General features: G+C 40.6%; 1 protein-coding gene across 3 annotated transcripts in view; it reads left to right on the top strand.

Moving 5' to 3' along the window:
* DXO (decapping exoribonuclease) overlaps positions 1 to 19123 on the top strand; it is a 228234-nt gene that overhangs the window by 101029 nt on the left and 108082 nt on the right. For all 3 annotated transcript variants that reach the window (XM_044089649.1, XM_044089651.1, XM_044089652.1), the window contains exons 3-4: positions 7640 to 7866; positions 9049 to 9268. In XM_044089649.1, coding sequence (XP_043945584.1) covers positions 7640 to 7866; positions 9049 to 9268 — 447 coding nt within the window. The remainder of the gene's footprint in view (positions 1 to 7639; positions 7867 to 9048; positions 9269 to 19123) is intronic.

The raw sequence follows: 19123 nt of genomic DNA, 5'->3' as shown, positions 1-19123 counted from the left end.
GAGATTTTTTTCAGGGTGCACAAAGTGATTCCCCCTCCAGAGGCAGGGGAGGGGGTGGAAATTCAGGTAGACGCCGCCCTAGAGGCAGAGGAGGCCCTAGTAACCAGGGGGACTGTGATTCCTTTCGTGGTTCTCCCTACCAGCTCTCCTGAAGGGAGGCCCGAATGTGCCTCTCTGGAGCCGGTCAGGGGTCACATTTCTTTATACCCAGAAGCCTGGTAAGAAGTCACCCAAGACGAGTGGGTATTAAAGATAATTTCCAGAGGTTATCATATCCCCTTCTCTTCTCCTCCCCTACCATCCAAGAGAATCCCAGACGTTCCAACCAGTCACAGGGATTCCGCAACTTTAGAAATAAAAAAGTTGCTTTCAAAGGGAGCCATCCAGCCTGTCCCCGCAGACCAAGTAGGATTAGGGAGTTACTCCAGATTAGTTTTGGTGCCGAAGAGAACAGAGGGACCTGAGACCCATCTTGGATCTCAGCCGATTGAACCTTCATGTACAAAAGTCAAAGTTCCACATGGTCACCTTACAGTCAACACTCCCTCTGTTAGGGAAAGATGTGTGGATGTGCTTCATCGACCTCAAAGATGCTTACTACCATATCAAGATGGACAGGGCATCGAGAAGTCATTTACGCTTCCAGCTGGGAGCTTGTCATTTTCAGTTTCGTGCTCTGCCCTTTGGTCTCACCACAGCCCCCAGGGTGTTCACCAAATACATGGTAGTGGTAACGGCTCACTTGAGACATCAGGGATTCCAAGTGTTTCCATACCTGGACGACTGGCTCTTTTCTGCCACCACCAGGCATCTACTGTTATAGACCAGGGATTCCACCATTACACTGTGCCAACGGTTAGGAATTACTCTAAATTTGAAAAAATCTGTCTTGTTGCCTTCGCAGCGTGTCACTTTTATCAGTGCCGAACTAGATACGGTGCTCATGAGGGCCTTCTTACCAGAAGACAGAATTCAGGCTCTACAACAGCAGGTCTACGCCTTACTACCATTGAGGAAGGTCAGGGCAAAAGTGGTCCTCAAGTTATTAGGGACCATGGCTGCCACGATCATGCTAGTTCCCCTTGCCAGACTACACGAGGGTTCTATAGTGGCTGCTTTTTGCCCAATGGTCACTGCAGCATCTCCCACTCTCCCATTTTATTCTGATTACAGACACGTGCAAGCGGGATCTACGCTGGTGGCTTTAGGCCAGCAATCTCAACGTAGGCAAGCCCTTTGCCCCATCTTCTTCAGTTACCACGGTGACCACGGATGCCTCCCAGATCGGGTGGGGGGGCATTATCTTGGCAGGACTGTCCAAGGCACGTGGCAGGATCACGTGACCCATTTGCATATCAATGTCTTGGAGATGAGAGCAGTGCTATTAGCGTTGCAAGCACTTCAGAGCTTTCTTCCTCTAGGGACAATTGCAATCCACTCAGACAACATGTCGGTGGTGTGGTACCTGAACAAACAGGGAGGAACCAAATCATACCTCCTTTGCAGAGAGGCACTTCGAGTTTGGCAGTGGGCGGTTTCTTCCCAACACTTTCTAGTTGCAACGCATATACCAGGGAAGTACAGTGTGATTGCCGACTGGCTGAGCAGAGGTATCCTAATGCCTCACGAGTGGTCCCTGAACAATTATGTTGCGAAGAGATATTTCACAGATGGGATCAGCCTTGCTGCAATCTATTTATTTGCCAGCCCCCTCAATGCCAAATGCAGCAGCTACTTCACCCTTATCCCCCCGGAGGGGGAGACACCAAGGGACGTTCTGGCTCACGATTGGCCCTCCGGTCTTTTCTATGCCTTTCCACAGTTACCTCTGATATCCAAGGTTATTCAGAAAGCACTGTCTGTGGGGAGCAAAATGATCCTCATTGCCCTACACTGGCCTCGTCAGATTTGGTTTCCCTTCCTTCAACCCTATATAATGGACAAGCCTTGGATTCTGGACCCAGTTTCAGATCTGCTGACTCATATGTCAGGACACTTGCATCCAGACCCTCAGGTTGACAGCTTGGCTGCTCCAGTTCCGTCCTTAGTCAGGCTTCGTGATTTTTCCCTGGAAGTGGTCCATATTCTATCATCTTCCCACAAGCCTTCTACCAGGAAGATTTATTCCAGTAAGTGGAAGAGATTTTCTGTTTGGGCCCGTGAGAGACATATTGATCCTTATACAGCACCTATTTCTGCAATACTGGAATTTCTTTCTCAACTGTTTAGTCAAGGTTCAGCTGTGGCGACAATTAAAGTGCAATTGGCAGCAATTTCTACCTTTCACGTTGCTAATGAGCCCAACCTTATGGCTCCTAGGCTTTTTAGGGCTTTTATGAGAGGGACATTGTTACTCCTACCTCCAGTCTTTGATCCAGTGATGCCATGGGACCTCAATTTTGTACTATAGAAGCTCACCTCAACTCCCTTTGAGCCTGCAGCTATGTGTGACATTAAATTCTTGTCATGGAAGACCGTATTCTTGGTAGCCGTAACTTCAGCTAGTCGGGTCTCTGAACTCCAAGCATTATCGATTAGACCACCTTATTTGGTGTTTTACAAGGATAGGGTCTCCTTAAGAACCAACCCTTTTTTTGTTCCAAAGGTTGCCTCTGTTGTCAATATCAACCAATCCATTGAGTTGTTTTTGTTTTTTCCTGAATTCTCTAACAAGGCAGAATTTAAGTTTCATCAGCTTGATGTTCACAGACAATTGCATTTCAATTTACATAGGACGAAAGATTTCAGGAAATCAGATCAAATGTTTGTCTCGTTTTCAAACACTAGACTTGGGGTTCCGGTTTCTAAGGTAACCTTATCTCGCTGGATCTCCGATTGCATCTCATTTATTTATGCTTCCAATGGCAAAGAATTACCCTTTAAAGTGAAGGCTCATTCTACACTATCTGTGGCTACCTCAACTGCTTTTCAGGCTAGGATGTCTATGGATGATATTTGTGCTGCAGCAACATGGGCTTCGCCTCATACCTTTATTAGTCACTACAAATTAGATCTGGTCTCTAGAGGCAGATCTTCCTTTGGTTCCAGTGCTCAAGAGTATTTTTCACTGAGCCACCCAATATCAAGGTGCTAGGGACGCTGTACCACGGGTAAGAATGAAGGCAAGTTTGGACTACATAACATCAAGAAGTTATGTACTCACCATAACGTTTGATGTATGTAGTCCATCTTGCCTTGCATTCTTACTAACCCTCCCTCCTTCCCCCTCCTGGAGGACCTGGAGGTATTGTCTCTAGGTGTCAGTAGTCCTTTCTGTTGGGGTTGGTCTTCTTGTTCTCAGTGTGTATGTGTGTGAGCTTGCAGCAAACAAGATCTGGGGAATAGACCTGTTGCATGATGGGATACCTCTTGGCCACGAGCCAGTTGAAGACTTCGAGCTAGAGTATGGCCGAATCGGAGCCAAGATTCAGCTCTGAACCCACGGGTAAGAATGTAAGGCGAGATGGACTACATACGTCGAACGTTATGGTGAGTACATAACTTTTTGTTTTGAATTCTCTCCTTGACAAAGATGTTCTTTTTGGCCCTTCTGCTGTTGAGGTGCATACAAGGTTTGATGAATGGGGGGAAATTGATTAAAGGGGTGACCCAAAATTTTCAACCCTCTATTTCTAAGTTTAATAAAAATCTTCCTCTCTAACTCGCACTCTTTTTCAAAAAACAGTTTAAGAAGTAAGGTGCTAACAAACAAGATTTTAAAAAACAATGGCAAGGAGGCTCTAAAAGGACAAGGAAATCCTCCCAGAGTCAAGGACAGTCTACCAAGTCCAAATAATTACTTGCCTCTCCAGGTCCCCCCTCCTTACCATCCTGGCAATGTAGCCCTCAGTCTAGGTCGTCATCTTCCCAAATGGTATCAGATCATTTCAGAACAATGGATTCTAAAAATCATCCAACTGCATCCATATTATAGTAGGAATCCCTTTGTCTTTTTTTCAGGGAATTTCTACTTATTCTGTAGGCCAACTATCCATGTTGCTTCCAGTTTTAGGGAAAATGTCCCATAGAGCTAATGCCCTCCGATCAAATGGGCAAATTTTTTTATTCCGAAATTATTATGGTACCAAAGAAATAGGGAACTGGGAGACCAGTCCTAGATGTCTCCTTTCTCAGATGTCTTCTTTCTCAGTCTTTTTGTCAAGGCCACAACATTCAAATATTATCCTTTCAAACTGTGTTACCTCTCATTCCTATACTCAGTTTCTTGGTAAAGTTAGATTTAAAAGATGCTTACCATCATATTACAATTGACCAAAATTTTAGACATTTTTTAAGATTTTGTGCTTCTGGCTTACACTGTCAATTCTCCTTTGGTGTATCTACTGTGCCGAGGTTATCTACAGAACGTCTAGTTCCAATAATTGCTTATCACAGACTTCAAGACATTCACATCATTCCATATTGGGATGATTTTTTTCAGTCTCTTTTTTTTCCATCTGTTAAGTTTTCTTTAACAGGTGTCATGAAATATTTGCTCATTCTGGAGGTTCAAATGTATTTATTGACTTACTAATTTATTTCTCTTTTTTTGTCCTGGTTAGTCCCACTAGGCTAGTAGCCTTTTATTCCGGTGAGACCTGAGACAGTTTTTATACTACAAGGGGAAAGCTGGCAAGGACACCAACCAAGTAACTTCTCCTACTCTTTCTTTTTTTTTTCCCCAATAGGTGTCATGTGATCTTTTACATCCACCTGAGCTATCAGCAACTCAAGCAGATGGTACCCGAGTTTAATGTCTCATCCAAAGGAAGGTACAACACCCCCTAATGCGGCACTACAGTGACCGCAATTTGAACATTAATCTAGTCACTTGGAGTGGGAATAGAACCCACAGCCATGTGATCTTCCATCACCAAATGTGAATGTGCTGCCTGCTAAACTACTGATACTACTACAACTTAAAAGTCTTTGACCTTCCCTACTCACAGAATAGCATTTCTGGGATGTCTTTTGGTTACATCCCTAGGAAGAGTTTGTTTTTCCTCTAGACAACGTAGTACTATACTAAGAAGTCTTCCTGTGCTTTTCCAACCAGTCTGGTATGATATTTCTCAGGATTCTGGTTTTCATGGCTTCTGTGATTACCATGATCCCTTGGCCAGAATTCGCATGAGTACTTCATTCCATGGTGTGAGTGTAGCTCTGGTATTACGTACTTTACTCCTTGGGGTAAGTGCGGCCTGAAACTGAAATGGAGTACTTCTTTCCTTGCTGTATATATAACATTGATATTGATTGTATCACTGGTTTTCTCATTCCTTGGTGAAGAAGTCATATTAAGTACATTATTTAGTGTAAGTATAGCCTTGATTTTAAGTACATGGTTCCCTGGTAAAAGCAAGTCACTGATATTTAAGTACCTGAGCCCATGGTCTAAGTGTAGTGCTTGCACCAATTAGCTTATTTCTTGATGCAAGTGCTGCACTTATACTCAAGAACAGTGTTCTGTCTAACATAAGTGCCTCATTCCCTAGTGTAAGTATGGGATTTGTACCTGTTCCCTGGTGTTAAGTACTGCAATAATACTAAATGTCTTGTTATGTGATACAACACTAATTGTAAGTGCTACATTCCCTGGTGTAAGTTTGGCATCTATACCTCTTCCGTGATATAAGTATTGCTGTGATACAAGTCAAGCTCCACTTGAGTAACACACACACTCGGCCTCAGCCTGGTCTGTGACATCAACAAGACTTGTTGGCAGGACAGATTTGTGTCCCAGAGACTCCCCCATCTATGGAATAGACTACCCCTCCACATCAAGCAGGCTACCTCTTTACCCCTTTTTAAGCGCAACCTGGATAACTGGATGGGGAAGCAGAAAATATACCCCTGGGATTCCACCCATTTCCCTGCTGGACAGGGGCATTAGGTGCTAATTTGTCTAAACATGGGCTAAACTCTTGACTAGGCTTATAAGGGCTTCAAGGCCAATAGCTTAGTAACCTCCTATGACATGTTCCCTGGTATAACACTAATACTAATTCCCTTACTCTGGTGTAAATATAGCTCTAGGTGCCTCATTCCCTGGTGTAAGTATAACTTTAAGCAACTCATGCTGTGGAGTAAGTATGACACTTATACCTGCTCCATGGTATAAGTACATATGTGACACCATTTGCTCCATGGTATAAGTACATATGTGACACCATTTGCCTTGTTGACTGATGTTAAGTACAATGCTTATATTGAGTGCCTTATTCCCTGGTGTAGCACTATTGCTAAGTTCCATATTATAAGTATATTACTTTCACTAAGTGTTGTGTTCTGTGGTATAACCCTGAGTAGTAGTACCTTGTCTCTAGTGTAACTGTTAACACCAATGCCAAGTAATTCATTCCCAGATGTAACTAGCACACTGGTTTAAAGTACCATTTTTCCCTGTGTAAGTGCCTCCTTCCATAGTGTAACTATGGCAGTTATACCCATTCTCTGGTGTAAGTGTACCACTAATAAAAAAGATGCATCATTTCCTGGTGTAAATCTGATACTGATTTCTTTTACTTCATTCCCTACAGGAAGTGTAACTGTGCTACTTAAGTGACTTGTCTAGTTCTTTACTCAGATTGAATTTTGTTCCTCAATGTAGCTGTAATATCAATAATAATGACTTCATTCCTTGATGCATCTGTATCACCTATGCCAAGTACTTCATTTCGTGGTGCGACTGGAAAGCAGGCACTATGTCCTGTATTCCTTGGTTTACGTATAACAACTAAGTGTCTTGATCCTGGGTGTGCATGGAACAGCAAAACTAAGTACCTGGTTCTCCTGTGTTACTTTGGCACTGATACTCAGTATCTCAAAGCAGCATTCAAGATTTTCTAGAAAAATAATCTGGTATAATTACGTAGTTCATCAGTAGCTCCAGTATCAGTATTTGAGTGAATGATTTCCCTCAGAATTTTTAACTAAAAAAAAAATTGGCTAATAGTTTGTGGCTATGTTTGTTTTAATCAGTGCTACAGTAAGTACAGTTTGTATCTGCTAAATTTATAGGACAAGAAAGTTATACCAAACTCACCAAGCACACTTTTTTAAGTCATGTAAAGAGTACAACACTTGTGTAGATGCAGTTTCAGATATCTGTAATTGAGTCCTTCAAACTTTTGTAACTGAGTAAGCATTAACTAGAGTGTGTGTATACAGTTAGAAAGCAGAACTTTCATATCAGATGCTACTAGTACATTACTTAAGATAGTTACATTTGAAATAACCTTTGCATGTTACAAAAATAACAATCTGTTCTTAACTTGAAAGAAGTAATCATTCAGTACACTGTTAAAGTCTCGCTAAGGTGCTTTCTATAAACCTGTCATTCTAAATACAGTGTTCAAAGGCGATTCCAGAATTGTTCCACCTAGCGAATAATAAGCATGCTTTGTTTCAGTGACATAACTGTCAAGGATCCTGTATGTTTTTTCTTATCCAGACACCTTCTTGTATCCTTGGTGCTTGAATGGTTCTGTCTTCATCACACTGTAGTACAAGCTTGGTGTTTAGTCTGGAAAACAATGAATTGTTGGCAGTGTGACACAAAGGCTGAGTTTGTGTATTTTGTGTTAGATTTTGTTTGGAATAAGGTGATTTACTGATTTTCATGTGATGCTTCTTTCAGTCGATTGAACAAAGATTTTGTTACATGGCGAGGACACCTCACAAAAATTTTGACCACCCCATATGAGAATGAAGAGGGATGGTTGATGGCAGTGACACTGTTTAATGGGACGTATTACATCAGTGAAGTGGAGACAGAGATGGCTAAGCGGAAGAGAGAGACACGCACAGAGTTACTGGAAGAGATGATGTACATGGGATACAAGTTTGAACAGTACATGTGTGCAGGTAACTGAGCAGTTCATAATTCATATTCCTCTTCAATACATTGCTGTTTGTTACTGCAGTTTAGTCACTAAAATTTAGGAGAAACAAACTACTTGCTCATGGCTTCACTAGTGTACATGTCTTTGAGATTTGAACCCACATCAACAGCTCCAATTCACTGGAGAACTGGTGGACTTATTGTAGAGAATAAAGTTGTTGATTAGCACAACTTTCCTGGTACTTAGTAGCCTTACTGGCTGCCTCTGAGGTGACCTGTGTTTCGCTTTTTAAGTGATGAAAGACCCAGTCTTATTTGTCATCCTGTTTCTTCACAAGGCAGTGGCTCTACAAACACCTGTACAAGGGACCTACATTTACCTCAACAAATAAGCAAGAATTGCTGGATGGATAGGTTTAGTGTATTAACAGCTTATGGAATAAGTTACCACTACAGGTCAAGTTAAGTACTTCTTTATCTGCCTTTAAGGCTAGTCTTTATGATTGGATGGGTAGGTATAAATATAAACAAAGATTATCATGTATGCCTCTGCTTGATTTAGGAGGTAAACACTATTAAGTACTTCTAAAGGGTGGCAAGCACTTAAGTGTGTTTTCTTAATGGTGTATGTGGTTAGGCCTCTTATAGTCCCTGTGATCACTTACCTAGTAGTGTTCCTGTGTTCTGTCAGATTATAGTTTCATTTGTTAAGAAAGTACAGTTATTTATTTTTTGTTTAGGGGCGTTCGTCAACAGTACCTGTCAAGAATAGAGATCACTTTGTTTACTTACCTTATAGTTCTACTGAGGTCACATCTGTTCTTCCCCAACACAGGAGAGGTCAGGGAGAATGTGATAATTAATTGATGTGATAAGAGTATGCAAATTGGAAGTGATGCAGTTCAAGCCTAGGTATTCACCTTTACTGTCCACTGTCTTATTTTGGTTAGCTTAACTCTGCTTTTGAGTCATTGAATTAAGACAAATAATGAACTGTAAGAGCAGATACTATAAAATGATATGTGGAAATGTCAGCTCTGCATGTTTAATTTGTGCTTATCGTTGTTTGGCAGTTTATTATATTTAGGAATTTTAGTTTAATAGGCATGTTATGTTTGACTACTGTGTATTCTGTTTGGATTGTAGCTGAATTACTTAAATCATTCAGTCTTTAATATTTTTTGATTCTCTCTTACATATTTTAGATAAACCTAATGGAATACCTAATACAGACGGTTTTGTTAACACAAATGAAGCTTTTTGTACTGTCATTCAAGCCAAATTAAACAACCATTTATTGCTGTTTTCTGGGGAGGTGGACTGTAAAGACCCTCTGTACAGCAACCAGAGTGCCCCCAGCTGTTATGTAGAGCTGAAGACATCCAAGGAGATGCATACCCCAAATCAACATCGGAACTTCAACAGGTAATGGCAGCACGTGGATTTTATTATCTGTAGACTAGAGTGCGACTGGAATGGCCTTCATTGCTCAGTCACATCCACTCACCCACACTGGAATTAATATCTTAATATGGGCTAATAGTTTAGGAATGTAGACTGGGAAGAACAGTGGCTTCCACAAATGCTTATTTGGTAGTGTGAACAAGTATAAGACTAATTTGGGATGAGATCATCCATTCTTGTGGACACTCAAAGCATCAATCCCCTCTATTTCAAAATTTTCCTGATTTTATGTATTTGTTTAGGTGCCATTCCATTGAGTGGAATGTTATACAGTAAAACAAGCTGGCTATATTGTGCAGTACAAACTGTTTTTGACATCCAGTAGCACTGAAGAAGGTGAGAAGTTGTTTTTGTATCATAACAGTATTTCCTTTTTCTGTGTGGTTTTAGTAGAATTAGTATATGTAAGTAGCGGAGGGTGTTGAGGGGGCAGGGGGGCTTGTTCCTTTGAAAAGAGAGTCTTTTAATTGCTTAGAGGTTAGCATCTGTAGTCTTGTTATAAGGTTGTTCCAGGTTTTATTAATAAGGAATTTATGTACTTGATGTGGTTTTAGTGTATTAGAGGCTTGAGTAGTAACTCTCAATGACATGGGGTGTATCCTCAGAGATCCTTTTTAAGAATCAGTGGAGAGAGTAACCATCACTCTGTGTTATAGAATTTGTGACTGTGTCATAGGGAGCCTGCCTCAAATCACAGAAATGTCACAGAGCCTCCCCTGTATATTGGAAGTGATTTGGGCCTCCCTTTACAAAAAAAATGTATAAGCAGATCCTGCCCCCCCCACACACACACACAGCCACATATTTAAAATAACCAAGACTTAACATGATATATTCTTCTTTCATTAGTAATTTTCAAAGTGTATAATCACGTATACTCAGTCATTGACTTGTATCTTTATTTTAGTCTGATCCCATATGTAAACATTTTGTTGAGTATACAAATTTACAGTCCCTTGAAACATACCTGAGCCTCCATAGGGAGAACTGTCCTCACAATTTAATTAATGCTGCTGTGTCTAATTAATATTAGTTTGTAAACTGTTCCATAAAACAGCCTGACAGGATCCACCATACTGGTACAATTTTTACACCCATGCCATCTTTTTTCTACACTCTAGTTAATGTCCTCATAGTTTGACTGTTTAATTTGTTTATTGGCTTATTAGGGTAGTAAATTTCAGGCTTCTTTAAGTGTCTGTGGAGAGTGTCAGTATATTTTTTTAATTTTTTGACTCCTATAGTTTTTAATAGCATTCTGCTAAACTGTTTCATTGCTTCTAAATGTTTTGCTAGGAGGAGTTGTGTATGACTTTTTTAAACTTGTATTTTACGCAGCTAGTCTGCCACCTTAATATACGTAGCTTAAATAATAAAATAACCCTACTTCATGCCCTGCTGCACGTTCACTCTTTTGATATCCTATGTCTCACAGAAACGTGGCTCAAACCAATAATTAAAGACAATGATATAATCCCACCTGGTTATAACATCCTGAGATCTGACCGTCTAAATAAAAAGGGTGGTGGGTAGCAATACTATATAAATCTCAATTACAGGTTACACCACTAAATATTCAACCTCCCTCTTCCAGTAACACTGAAATTCTAATCTCTAACCTACAGCTAAATGCTAACAAATCTTTACATATAATTTGCTCCTACATCCCACCAGGAAACAACATTAATACTCTCAAAAATGTCCTAAACTGGCTCTCCACATCCCTCCCACAAGAAACCATACTCCTTGGAGATTTTAACATTGACTGGAACTGTTGCAGCTCAGCACAACCAACCTCTCACATAAACCTGTATGGCTTCAATCAAACCATTACCTCCCCCACCAGAATACACAAACCAAGCAACAGGCAAGCCATCTTAGACTGGATACTAGTCAACAGTAACCCCCCTCTCCTATAAAACAGGCATACTGCCTGATGATGTCAGTCATCATTCTCTTACCTTTATTACCAGACAAAAAACACTATATCTAACCAAACAATCTATAGAACTAGCCGTAATAAAAAAAACCTTAACCCAGCAAGCTTCCAAGCCGAACTTAAAGCCTGTAATTGGTCACCCCTTAAATACAAACTGATTGACAAAGCTGTCTCTTATTTTAACAATAAATTTCTACAAATCCTAGAACACCATTCCCCCTCTAGGACTGTCAGAACTAAGAACAAACCCGCACCTTGGCTCACTAAGGAGACAAAGCAAAAAATACTTCAAAGAAATAGAATCTGGTTTAAATGGAGAAATACAAAAATCCCATCTGATCATGAAAGCTTTAGAGAGCTGAGAAATGCCACAAAGAAATTGATACTCCAAGACAAAAAAAAACTACTATCATAAACTCCAGCAAGCCCAACATAAAACCCCACAAAACTTCTGGTCAGGTATAAATAGCCTACTCCACCCAGAGCACTCCAAAACACCTACTCCAGCTAACTTTACTCAGAAATCTCCCAGCCAAATTGCTAACTCCTTTAATAGATTCTTTGTGGACACAGTCCAATCACTAGCAAGTACTCTATCTTCAGCCAGCATTTCAAATACTTTCTCTCAAACCAACATACCTCATGTCTTACAACTACAACCTGTACCTACCTCTCTCATCCATTCCCACCATCATAAACTAAAACCATGTACCCCCTCTGCTGACCTCCTTCCAGCTGAATTTCTGCAAATAGCAGCTAGAGTACTCGCCTACCCTATCACAGAAGCTATATACCAATCCTTTGGAAGATTTCACATATTATCCCTCTACATAAAGGAGGTAACTCAACTGAACTCACTAACTTCCGTCCTATAGCTTTACTTTCTCCTTTGGCTAAAATCATGGAGAAATGCATTCACCAGCAACTTCTTGATCATCTCCTCCAAAATAATCTTTTAGCTGACTGCCAGCATGGCTTTAGGCCTTTTCATAGTACTACAACTGCACTCCTATCCTTCTCTGACTCTATTAATAAAAATCGAAACAACAACTTGCTCTCCTCTGCTGTCTTTCTTGACCTCTCCAAAGCCTTTGACATGGTAAATCATCATTTAATGTTAGATACACTTACTTCACTTTCAATTCACACTCAGGCTGTCAAATGGTTTAAATCCTGTCTTTGAGATAGACAGCAAGCAGTCCTCTGGGACAACAACCTATCTCCCTTGGAGTCCCACAAGGCTCTATTCTGTGGCCCCTCCTCTTTTCTATTTTTTATCAATGACCTGAAAACATCACTACCCCAAACCACCTGTATTCAGTATGCCGATGACTCCACATTAATCTGCACAGCAGCATCTACTGCTGAACTCCAGTCTAACACGCAAAAAATGTTTACCTTAGTTAAAAACTGGTTCTCCAAACGCTGTCTCCTCCTTAACCCCAAAAAAAAAACAAACTTTTACTATTCACCCCTACCCAGAAGTCTCCCTCAATAGATTTCACAGTTATATCAAACAACAACACTGTAATAGCACTTGACACAACTACCAAACTGTTAGGTGTAAAAATTGACCATAATCTCAACTTTGACACTCACATTAACCTTACCATCAAATCAGTGAATAGAAAACTTGGTTCCCTCTATAGGCTAAATTTATACTAATCTATCCAAATACAATCTAAATAAGCTGGTCACATCTTACAATAACATTGCTAGATTCGCCACCGGATCCCCTTTCCATACTCACCACTGTCAAAACCTAAAACAACTAGGATGGCTGGAACTCCAAAACCAGAAGCTCTTTCAACAATTAACTATCACCCACAAAATCTTGTGGCATCCTACAAATATTCCCATTCTCTCTAACCTGATCAACCCATATAAAAATCTCAGTACCCTATGCTCAGCAAATAAACTACTAGTTGCAACCCTTAAATCCAACAACAAATCTGGCAATTGTTTATTTACTAACTCTATTGGAAATTATTGGAATAAGCTTCCTAGTAAACTAACATCCCTCACATCTACTCCGCTTTTCAAAAAGCAATTAAAAACCTTCCTTAACTCACAATGGCTATGCCTATGCACTAATACCAGCTGAATCTCACTTATCTCTATTAACTTTTTTTTTTCTAATTTTATTAAGTTTTTGTGTTAAACTTCTGTGCTTAAACTGTTTGAATATAGTCCTGTATTGATCTTTGTAAATAGTTAGCTCTATGTTCTTTGCCTGCTATGTTTAATATTTTCTCGTGTAATTTAAACATAGGCCTATCGATAAGGGTGATTTTTTTTATGTACATTATATATAACTAATGTGGAGCTTTTCTCCCCGGGCCTCTACTGAAAATGGGCATATATCCAGTTAGACTAGCCCGGTCAACAAATGTAAAATAAAATAAATAAATAGTCTGTCATTCAATATTTTTGGTCATCATCTATGAGGAAAAATTTGTATGTCAGAACTTAGCAATACTCCATACCTTTGCTCTCTTCAGCAGGGAGGCATGACAAATATATCAACACCTTCTTCCATGATATCAAAAACCCTGAAAATGTTTCTCTGTAAAACAGAGTACAACTTTTTTTTTTTTTTTTTTTTTTGCAGTGAGGGCAAGCCCTCCTGCACCCCTCGTGTGGGGATACCACCCACCCTCCAAACTTAAATATACCTACTCTGAGGTCACACGGCTGTGGAGAAAAGGGAATTCCTGACTGTTGGTGAAAGTGCTTTCAAAGAAGCATTTTTGCTGAAACTGCAGTTGCCAAAATTGCCTTCAGCCTATCAACAAGCTCCCTTCAGTAGAGTCATAGTTGGGTCATCTGATACCCAGTTCCATTCCTCGATATGGCACCCCTCAACATTAAAGAGCAAAAAAAAAAAAAAATCATTGTATGATTTGGCGCTTCTTTTCTAAGGTCCACATCATGCCCTCTTGCTATAGATAAGAGAAAAAAAATCATCTGCCGATCTGCCCCACCATATCTACACTTCTGCTGTTTAGATAAATATCAGCTGAAGCTTCCTTTAGATATAGCAGGTGCTGCAAAAAAATGTAAACAGAAGTAACATTAAATTTCACATACAGCCTAAATGGTTTGTAGAAAAAACTGCAAACAGTATTATACTAATGGAAATACTTTAATACATTTATTTGTGGCAGTTTTTGTTTAGATAAAGAGAATAAAAAGTACATTTTGCTAAGAAAAACTTGATATTTGGTTGGAGGTGTCCTTTATACAGACACTTGTTTGATTTTATTTTTTCACAGGTAAGTACTAGGCTAGCTGTCCCTGTGGACATTTTAAGTCTTGAAAATGTTCTTAATTAACCTATCCTATTTGGTGTTAGATTGGCCTTACCCCATCCCATGGTTGATAATTATGTATTGGCCCTAGTGAGAATAACTGGGATCATACTGTAGATAATTTAAGGGGACCCATGTTTGAGATAAAAACCTTTAAGATCTGCCTGTGTCCATTGGTAGGACAGGGGCAGTTGTCCAGGGGTAATTTTTTGTATTACCCATTCATAGATCTATTTTGCACTTGAATATGGACAGGGATGAGTTTGTTTTATGTGGATGAGGAGTCTCTTTCAGAGCAGCAGTATACTCTGTGAGGTATACTTGTCCCTCCAAAGCATTCTTTTGATGTTGCAAGAGAGGTTTAGATCCCTAGACCAAGTATTTCTGATGCCATTTCACTTTCTAATGTGCGGTAGATCCATCAGTACTGGGTTAGAGGATGTCTTGTATGATACCGAGAATAGAGGCAGGACGTTGAGTCAGTCCATGTAGGATATATTGTTCAGGCCTTGTATCCTTTTACCAATGTATTTCTGTGGGAGATCAGTTGTTGCATGTGTCTGGACAGATACATGCTGAAGATGGCATTATACTCTATTATTGGCCTAATAAGAGGTGAGTAGAGGAGGACAATGACATCCCTAGATATCTTTGTTTATAAGCTGTACAATATATAGAAGGACTATCTTAAGACAATGGACAGATGTTAGTCAAAAGCTAGGTCACTGTCTATATAATTTTCCAAATCCCGAACATCTGAGTCAACTCTTAAGGGCATATTGTCAGTGTGGTAGTTCCCCTGGTAGACGACTTCTCAAAGGATATGATAATACAGTTTTTGGCATTTAGCTTCAGTCCTTGATTTTGGTGCCAGTTATTTATTTGGGACAAACCTTCCTGCCAGATTTCTAAGTTACTTGAGGATTCAGTAATTACTCCTAGCTTGCAGTCATCTGTAAACTTAGCCAGCCAGAGCCCTTTGGTATTGACTTTTTACTTCAGAGAAGTAGATGCCAAACAGGAGATGTCCCAGCACTGAACCCTGAGGGATTCCACTGATAACTGGTCTGTTTATGGAGGTAGCTTCCCCTGTTTTGTTCTCCTGTGCCCAATCTGTGAGCCAGTTGTCAATCCAGTAGGTGAGTTGTGGGTTTATTCCTAGTTTGTGTAGCTTTTCTACTATGACTGAGTGGGAGATTGTGCCAAAAGCTTTGGCCAAGTTGAGGTATGCTGTTTGTACCATTTTACCTTTATCCATTGCTTTGGAGACCTGTTCATAAAAGTTCATCATGTTGAGTAAGCATGACCTGCCCCTGATGAATCCAAATTGAGATGGGTCAAGTATTTAGCAGATTGCTTTTTCTTTACTAATTAGTTCCATGGTAGGTTTTTACATGGTTTTGCAAGTTAGGCTGGTCAGACTTACAACAGGACCTTCCTTAACCTTCTTCCATTTTCCATTTTTTTTTTTTGTTAATTCTTTGGCAAACTTTATCTATAAGGTCATGATCATCTGACATCTCTGTCTGTACAACTGAAAAGAGATGGTTACTCCAGTCATGTGATATTCAGAATTTAATTGTGTATGTAAAAGAAATAATTGCACACAAACTGACAACAGAGGCGTTTGTGAAACAGTGATGCAAATGCAAGAAATTTGTTTATGAAGTTTAGTTTGAATAATGTTGGGTGTTAGCATGTACACTGGCTGCTCACACACAATTAAATTGTATACGTTTATGAATAAAAATAATTTTTCAACTGGCTCTGTGGCACAGAAATTCAAAGCCTTGACTGCAGGTGAGATGTCTCAGCATTAACTAGAGCCCAGTCAGTGGAGAATCCAGCCAAGGAGGATGGAATTGAGTACAGAACATGTAACGTTTTAAGTATGATGGATGTCAGGTGGTAGTGCATACAGCATAAAGGCCAGGATGAGCATGGTGGCCAAGGATCATGCATGTGCTGTAGCCTTCATTAGAGCATGTATGCACTGTGAGGGCATCACAGGCTCCACTTCAACAGGTGTCCATTTCGAGCCACTAAGGGGAGGGGTTAGGTACTAGAAACTTAACATATTTCCTGCTGGTGACTGCTGTGATTTTAGATGTTGCCTCCCTAGATGTTCTTCGTGTTTCACTGTTGCAGTCATCACATTTGGGTTATCTGCCTGCAGGTAGCCCTCAGCCTGGTCTGAATACCAGAGTCTTTGGATTCCTGCGTCGGATGCTCTCTCTTTTTCCATGATGTCAGATCGTCAGGGGTATAAAACATGCAGCCGACGCCATTACATCAGTCTTTCTTGCAGTGCGGTGCCCGAAGCAGAAGCAGTTCGCAAGTGCCAGTCGGCCAACTCCTGAAATTTTCTTTTTCGAGTTTCAGAACCGAAGTCTTTAAAAAAAAAAGATAAGTACCCCGTTGGGGATCTTTTTTCTTGCTATGGAACCTGCAGATGTCTCTACCCTGGATGGGTCTGGAGCCGTTGTGCAGGCACCGGCTTCTGAGGTTGTATTCAGGCCTACAGACTTGCATTTTAAACGGACACCATCTTCCTCATCCAGGACTAAAACTCGCACCACGCCTAGGAAACCGACGTCCAAACCACAGGCTCAGGCCCATATGCCTAAAAAAAAAAACAAGTGCTTAGAATGGCTGAAGACCTTATTACTTTAATTGGGGGAAGCCAGCCTTCCCCCTCTGAGACCTAGAACTGATTTTCCTTCTTATTATTCTGATCAGGAATCTGAAATTTCTGTTCCTCCTGATTACCAGGATTTGTCCTTATCTACCTACAAGGATTATGATGCAGAGGATTCTATTCCCTCTGCTTCCCCTCCAGAAGATTTTTTTTTTTTTTTTGGTGAAACCTTGCACACTCTTAGGGAGCATTTCCGCTGGGAAAGCCAGGATTTCTCTGACTCCAAAAAGAGACTTAGGGAATTCTTACTCCTTCCTCAACACAGGCCTTTAGTTATCCCTCCTGTTCTTGACATTGTTGATTCTTTCTTGGAATCTAGCCTTTCCCCAGACATTTTACCTCCAGCTCCCAGAAAACCTGACAGGTATTCTAGAGTACCTGACTCTCACAAGTTCCTCTTTAAGAATCCTACCGTGGATCCAGAAACCATGGACCAAAAGGCATTAAGGCTACTGCTGCCAATAATCCTACCCCTTCTGATAGAGATTCTAGAGCCTTAGACAGATGGGGTAAGTAGGTATATACTTCTGCTACTTTAGCCATTAGGTCTTTAAATTGCCAGTTTCATATGTTAAAGTATCAGCAGCATATTATGGGACTACTTAAACAGAAAATGATGTTGATTTCTGACTGTGCTGAACACAAAGCATTACAGGATTGAATGTATTCTGCAGACCAAGTTGGTAAACATACTTTGCAATGTGGTTTTGATGCTTTAGAAGCATCTTGCATGGCTGCTGTCACTGGGTCTGTACTTAGAAGGCATGCTTCACTTAAGGAGCAAAACTTGCCAGATCATGTTAAAGCTAAATTACTGGATGCTCCCTTAAACCAAGACTGTCTTTTTGGCAACAAAGCAGAAGTCGTCCTAAAAAGGATGGTGGAAAAAGCTAAATCTATAAAAACTGTTAAAAGATTTCCTACAAGTACAGCCTCCCAGATTTAGTAGGCATTGGCCTTCAAAGAATTGGTACTTTCCAGTCTCTTCCAGGCCTTCTCAGTCCAAACCCAGGAACAGCAGACCACCTAGGTTACAGTCTCGGGCTGCGCACAGACCTAAGCAGTGGGGGGGCTCCCACTTCCAAAGCAGGGAGTAGTAAGCCACCCCCCTATGTAAAAATGGCACAATGACTTAACCTTAACCCTTCCAAGCCCTGCTTAGCTGCCTGCTCCCTTAGGAGGAAAGCTCGCCCTGCATGAAAAAAACTGAGAACTCATTACCCAGGATAAATGGGTTTTGAACATAGTTTCCCAAGGATACAGATTCCACTTCCACACACTACCAACCCCATATGGTTGGCCAGACCTACCCCCAAATCAGTGGATGGAGGCCCAACAGCAAGTTCTTTCTCTAAGTATCAGGGCTATTCAACCTGTCACAGCAGAAAAAAGGGGACAAGGTTTTTATTAAAGACTTTTCCTGGTACCCAGAAAAGACAGCTCCTGGCGTCCTATCCTGGACCTGTCTATTCTAAACACCTTTCTGGTAATTCCAAAATTCAAAATGCTAACCCTTCAACAGCTTCTTCCTATGATAGGCAAAGATGCCTGGTTGGCAACTTTAGACTTAAAGGAAGCTTACCTGTACATTCCAATAAGGGAATCTTGCAGGAAATACCTACGCTTCAGGGCAGGCTCCAGGCACTATCAGTTCTCTGCACTTCCCTTTGGCTTATCTACTGTGCCCAGGGTATTCACTAAGTGTCTAGCTCCAGCCATTGCATTTTACAGGCAGAAAAATATTCAAATATACCCATACTTGGGCAATTATTTGATTCCGGCAGAAAGCCAGGACTTGCTATTATAAGATCTGGCATTCGTAAAGAAACTTCTAACATCACTGGGGTACACCATAAACAAAAAGAAAT

Source organism: Protopterus annectens, chromosome 12.part0, assembly GCF_019279795.1.
Source record: "Protopterus annectens isolate FY-2018-M chromosome 12.part0, PAN1.0, whole genome shotgun sequence".
Taxonomy (NCBI): domain Eukaryota; kingdom Metazoa; phylum Chordata; order Ceratodontiformes; family Protopteridae; genus Protopterus; species Protopterus annectens.
Note: the sequence above shows the minus strand (reverse complement) of the source record. Positions and strands in the feature narration are given on the sequence as shown.